This window comes from Rhododendron vialii, chromosome 4a, assembly GCF_030253575.1.
Source record: "Rhododendron vialii isolate Sample 1 chromosome 4a, ASM3025357v1".
Taxonomy (NCBI): Eukaryota; Viridiplantae; Streptophyta; class Magnoliopsida; order Ericales; family Ericaceae; genus Rhododendron; species Rhododendron vialii.
In genome coordinates, this window is record NC_080560.1 from 32,878,830 (window position 1) to 32,885,097 (window position 6,268).

At 38.9% G+C, this 6,268-nt stretch overlaps 1 protein-coding gene across 1 annotated transcript; it reads left to right on the plus strand.

Annotated features, from left to right (window-relative positions):
- The first annotated feature begins 257 nt into the window (after positions 1-257).
- On the plus strand, positions 258-2,328 carry LOC131322042 (uncharacterized). Its single transcript, XM_058353142.1, has 3 exons — positions 258-382; positions 470-1,588; positions 1,671-2,328. Exons 2-3 carry the CDS (start codon positions 1,175-1,177, stop codon positions 2,187-2,189), a joined length of 933 nt encoding a protein of 310 aa, XP_058209125.1. The 5' UTR covers positions 258-382; positions 470-1,174; the 3' UTR covers positions 2,190-2,328.
- The last annotated feature ends 3,940 nt before the right edge of the window (positions 2,329-6,268 follow it).

The window sequence follows — 6,268 nt, forward strand, 5'->3', positions numbered from 1 at the left end:
CAAGGTCAACTACTTGTCAAGCCTGAGCCTATAACTCAAGCATGCACAGATGATAGGTGGAAAATTTTTCAGGTAACATTTGAAATTGAGTACATAACTCGTATGGTTATTTTAAGTTTCTAAGTAAAAATAATTAACTTCTTGCAATATTTTTAGAATTGTTTGGGGGCACTAGATGGCACATACATTGATGTTCGAGTTGGTCCATCAGTTAGACCAAGGTATAGGAATCGAAAAGGAGATTTGGCTACAAATGTGTTGGGTGTTTGTAACACAGATATGGACATGATCTATGTCTTATCTGGTTGGGAAGGGTCAGCAGCAGACTCTAGAATCTTGCGCGATGCTATTACTAGGACAAATGGGCTAAAAATTCCCACTGGTAAGCATTTTTTTTAATTACATATGTAGCTTTATCAACATATTTCTTAATAAAAAGTACGTAACTTAGTAAATCAATCATACACAGGTTCGTATTACCTTGTTGACGCCGGCTACACAAATGCAGAAGGATTCTTAGCTCCATACAGAGGAAAGCGTTACCATTTGAAAGAATGGGATGGTCCAGCTCCTCAGGACCATGAGGAGTACTTTAATATGAAACATGCTCAAGCCCGTAACGTCATTGAGAGGACTTTTGGTTTGTTAAAAATTCGATGGGCTATTCTTAGGAGTTACTCATTCTTCCCCATTAGAACGCAATGTCGTATTGTTACGGCATGTTGTCTAGTCCATAATCACATTAGAAAAGAGATGAGTGTTGACCCACATGAACATGAACTTGATAACCTCGAAGAGGAAGATAATGATGATGACTACATTGATACAGTGGAGACATCGGGTCAATGGACTGACTGGAGGGATGCCTTTGCACAACATATTTATCAAGAGTGGCAAGAACGAAGGGGCCATGGTGGCAATTAGAGTGCCCTTATCCATTTGTAACATCATGTCATTAATCATGTATTTGTTTTTAAGACTTTATTGGTGGCTTTGATCACGTACTATTTGTACGACTTTATGTAATTCTTTGAATACTTATTTGTGGGTTTGATGTCATATTTGGTTTTTGGACTTTATTTGGGGTTTTTATCATGTATTTGTTTGTGAGACTTTATTTGTGACTTTGAACACGAATTTGTGGACATTGATGTGCTTTATTGTGTAAAAATGAATGTGGGCATTGATTATATTAGGGATGGAGAAGCCTACTAAGTCTCGTAAGAAGGGAGGGAAGGCAAAGGAGGGAGGGAATGCCGAAGAAAACGCTGCTGATGCAGTTAGGCGTTCATGGAATCAAAGGGAGGAAGATGCACTTCTTAATGCAATGAAGGAAATGGTTGTCAAAGGTGAAAGAATTGAAAATTCTTTCAAGTCTGGCTATTTGAGGAAAGTTGAGGGAATGTTACTTGTGGCTTTGCCTGGCACTAGCATTCGTGCTAGTCCTCATATTTCGTCTAAGTTGAAGGTTTGGAAAAAAAACTATTACTCTGTCAAGGCTATGCGTGGCTCTAGTGGGTTCGGATGGAATGACTCAACACATATGATAGAAGTAGTGGATGATAAAATTTGGGAGGACTACTACAAGGTAATCTTTTTTCCCTCTCAAGTCTAACAATTTACAGCATGTTAACCATGTAAATAACCATTGCATTTTAAATCTTTTGTAGACAGACAATAATGCGTCAGGGCTAAGGTTCAAGTCATTCCCTTACTATGAAGATTGGTGCATGATTTTTGGGAATGACAGAGCAACGGGAGAGATGGCTGAGAGTGCAGCTGATATGGTTGAGAACTTAGATGAGGCTTCCAAGGAAGCCGGTGGTGATTCAACCACGGTGAACACAATTGACAAGTCACCTGAAGAGCAGTCAAAGAAAAAGGCTAAGGTTTCTGAGAACATCTTGGCTGGAATGAATAATTTCGCTGACAAGTTAGGGATATATTTTGAGAGGTCTGATGCTAAGATTGAGATGCTTGGAAGTAGGATGGGTTATGCACATGACCTCTCAAAGAAAAGAGCCGAAGTTAATGACGCACTTAGGAAACTTCCAATCACAGTTGAGTCTAGGGTCCTTGCCGGAATGGCAATCACCCAAGATGCACAAAAGGTTGATCACTTTTTCAGCCTTGATGATGAGGAAAAAATGATAATGGTGAAGAAGTTGTGCGGTGAAGAAGTTGTGTGACTTGTGTCCTTAAATTTCAAGTCTAGTTGGAACAAAAACTTAAAACTATGTTTAATTTTAGCTTTTGTTGGTCAGTATGGGGTGCACTTTTAACAAATGTGACGCCTTTTGTGATGCACTTTTGGAACAGGAGCATAACTTTTTGGAACAGGAGCATAACTTTATGTTATGCCTTTTTGTGATTGCTTTAGCATGTTATGTGATGGCTTTAGTATACGTTTTTGTTTGGTTATGTGATGGCTTTTAACTGTTTACAGTTTTTTTTTTGTTTGGTTGGCTTTGGCATGTTATAATGCACAGGTTATGTCACATCTTGTTGGTTAGCATGCCCAGGTTATACCACTTTTATTGTGATATATGCGAGGAGCCGCAAGTTCCATGGGTGTTGAGAAAAAGATGTTCTTTTGATTGGTAAAAGAAAATAAATTGAGAAGGCTTTTTGATCCGAAATAGTGCTAGAACAAATTCTTTGAATCCTTAAATTGAGAATTTGGAATGCCCAGAATTTTTGCTTGATAGTTTTTTGCTAGAACAAGTAATTTGGAATGCCCAGGTTCTTTGAATCCTTGAATTTATTTGTTAGAACAAATAAATTGGAATGCCCAGTTTTTTTGCTTGAGAATTTGGTTGGAATGCCGAGAAGTTAGTTAAATTGCTTGAGAAATTGATTGGATGTCTAGAAATTGGTTGGAATGCTTGAGAGAAGGGGGAGAGAGAGAAATAGTCCTAAAATTAATCCTGAAAATTAATGACAGAATCAAACATGGGATTGGCCTCAGCATGGGATATCCCAATATTAATCCAGCGCGAATCAAACATGGGATTGTATAAGATTCAGGACTAAGTTAGTACCAGGACAAAATAATCCAGGATAACTAATCCCGGGACTCTTAATCCTATTTGTTTTAATCCCTGAATCAAACGAGGCCTTGGGAATTGACCTGATACAATTTGGGTCCACCATTACATGTTTAAATTGTAATGATTGCTACCAATTTAAGTTGGGAAACCTCGTGGACAGTAGAAGTCCAACTCGTTAGGCCCAATCCCATTGTTATATATAATGTGCCGAATAAATGCTAGCCACGCAATCCTCCATAAGATTTTTCAATTTGCACGGTTTCGCACCTATCGGTCTCCAAGGCCTATAAACACCACAAAACATAACAATTTAAATGGACCGGCAAAGTATAGATTAAGTGGATTAAATAGGTGCTTTTCAACACCTATCACACCCCCAACTTACACTTTGTTAGTCCTCGAGCAAAGCAAAGAATAAGAGAAATTAATGAAAAATTAAAAAGGATAGGTCTTTTAAACCCTCGGGCAGCCCCGGTAGGACGAGTGAAGTCTTGTGAGGGTTTTCAGCAGTGATCACCCACAAAACACCGTGAATCTTCGTACACGAAACCCACTACCTGCAAGTAACTCATCAATCTCTCAAGCCAAGGCACAAAGTCATTGCACAAGTATATTAGGCAATACCACTTCAAAATGCTATTAAGACATGCATATAAACCATGGTACCTAATTTAGCGTGTGTGAACACTTGAACTTAGTCACCGATGAAATGCCACTCAAAGTTCTCTCCGGACCGAGTTTCGACTTCAATTCTCACAGTGTCATGCACTCACAAATAAAATCGCTTGAAACAATGTGCATTATGAACTCTCATGTGCAGTTTGGAAGTTATGTAATTGAAAGCAAAACACTTTACACACTATGACACGAAAAGAACGCTTTATACGGTGGACACACGGTCCCATGAATGGAACACCGAGCATTGGAACTCACTCTCTCATCCATCATTCTTCTCCCCAACACCCCCAGGATAAAATAGAAATTCATTCAAGGTTATAGCATCGGGTAAATGGTCATGTTTCATGGATAGGATAAATCAAATCCTCCTTTTCAACTGTATCAGTGCCCTTTTCTTTTTCTTTTTCCATTTTTTTTAAAATTTTGTTGTGTTTCTTGTTTTTTTAAGAGACACCACTAATTCAAGCACAAAATTTCACAATCTACCCAAAAATTTCACCTTCATATTTTTGCCTTTCTCCGAACACAATATGGAAGGTGAAGCTAACCAAAAAGGGCTAAGTACAAAAGGCTCAAAGTGGCTTGTAAGGGATAAATGTGAAAACAAAGGAACGAACCGGCCCAAGCATCAAGAAAATGCCTAAAATCCTCTCACAGGGGTGTAATATCCATGTGGCAAACCAAAACCAAGAGATATTATCATGCGTTCAAGTTCCAACACTCAGTAATCAAGAATAATGAGACCATCAACAAATATATTATTTTCATTAACAAACTGAGAAGTTACGTGACACCACTCCAACAAAAAGCAAACGCACGAAAGCTCATTAGGGCATAAGTCTCGACTAATCTAGCCATCGAGAACGTTCAAACGACACTCACAAGCAAACTAAGTCCAAATAGACGTGAAGTGCAGAGATACAAGTGCCATAGCTACATGCATTGACAAGATAGCATAAAGAACTAATAGTCTACAAAATACCCAAACAACGCCAACATGCCTCAACTCAAGCAACCAATAAATACCTTGCAAATTTCAAGTTCCATGCAAGAAAGATCCCACTATTTTTAATTTTCAGTTTTCTCATTTTTTTTTTCTTTTTTTCTTTTTTCAAGACTCTAAACAAACTACTAAAGAAAGCACCCGAAATATTCCCCACCTCCCAACTTAAACTAGGCACCGCCCTCAGTGATGGAAAGACACTAAAAGAAATGAGGCAATGGAAAGAAAGAGGAAGGAAGGATATCACCTCGAGTGAGAAACGAAGCAGAACAGATATGGCAACCGAGAGGCCCCCCAACTTGAACGAAACAACCTACAATGTTAGTCCTCACAAGAAATAGAAAAAGAAAACAAAACAAGAAGTAAACAAACAAACAAATAAAAAGAAAAACAAAGATATACGGCGCCCCCCCCCCCCCCTTTTTTTTTTCTCGTTTGCTTTTCTAGCCCGGACCATGGGTTTTTCTTGGTCTGGACCAATGTGTCTCGCACAATCCAACTTCGACAAAATGCTTTGACAAAAATTAAAAGCAAAAAATTAAAATCCACCACTTTCTTCATGTGAAAGATACGGGTACTACTTTTCTCTCTTGCCAAAGACTGTAGTTCCCTACTTGTTGGAAGAGCAATATACATAGAATTCAATGATATCTTGAGAAGTGGTGCCAGATTCCTTACCCACCACTTGGCTTATGAAGCGATCTCCGCCAAGTTAGACTCTAAAGTCAGATGGTTTAGACAGATTTCTCACTGCTAACTACGTGCCTGCCACCAGACCCAACCTCCTAAGTATTACATACATAGCTTTGACAAGGTGGCTATACTAGACCGTTGGAAGCTGTTCAAGCACGGCAAACACTGGAGGTATCTATCCTCCATGGATTTAAAGTCTCCTAGACTTCATTTAAAACTCAATTATCTGGATAAACCGGATCAACTAAGTCTACTTCCTCAATCACTTCCTCATTATAAATGCCTTCCACGTATGGTTTAACGTTGACCGTTAACCTTAGAAACTATTCCATCCCGTGGATCTTTAATTTCAACCGCCCCATGGGGAAAAACTTTTTGAATTATGAAGGGCCCATCCCATCTTGATTTCAACTTACCTGGAAAGATATGCAAATGAGAATTAAAAAGCCACACTTTTTGATTTGGTTCAAAGGATTTTTGGACAATATGTTTATCATGAAAAGCTTTAGTTCTATCCTTGCAAATGCGTGCACTCTCATAAGCATCATTACGCAATTCCTCTAGCTCACTCAATTGGAGACGATGATGAGACCCGGCAACAATCATATCAAAATTAAACTTTTTAATGGCCTACAATGCCTTATGCTCCAACTCTACAGGTAAGTGGCACGCCTTACCAAAAACCAACTGGTAAGGCGACATGCCAATAGGGGTTTTATACGCAGTCTGGTAAGCCCACAACGCATCATCTAGTCGTGTTGACCAGTCTTTGCGGTCAGTCCTAACCGTTCTGTCAAGAATTTTCTTTATCTCCCTATTTGAAACTTCAACTTGGCCACTAGTT

Excerpts from the sequence above, each read along its gene's own strand:
- LOC131322042 (XM_058353142.1), top strand. The coding sequence starts at position 1,175 with ATGTGGGCATTGATTATATTAGGGATGGAGAAGCCTACTAAGTCTCGT. Across the intron at positions 1,589-1,670 it reads TTTGGGAGGACTACTACAAG|ACAGACAATAATGCGTCAGG; the intron begins GTAATCTTTTTT and ends AATCTTTTGTAG.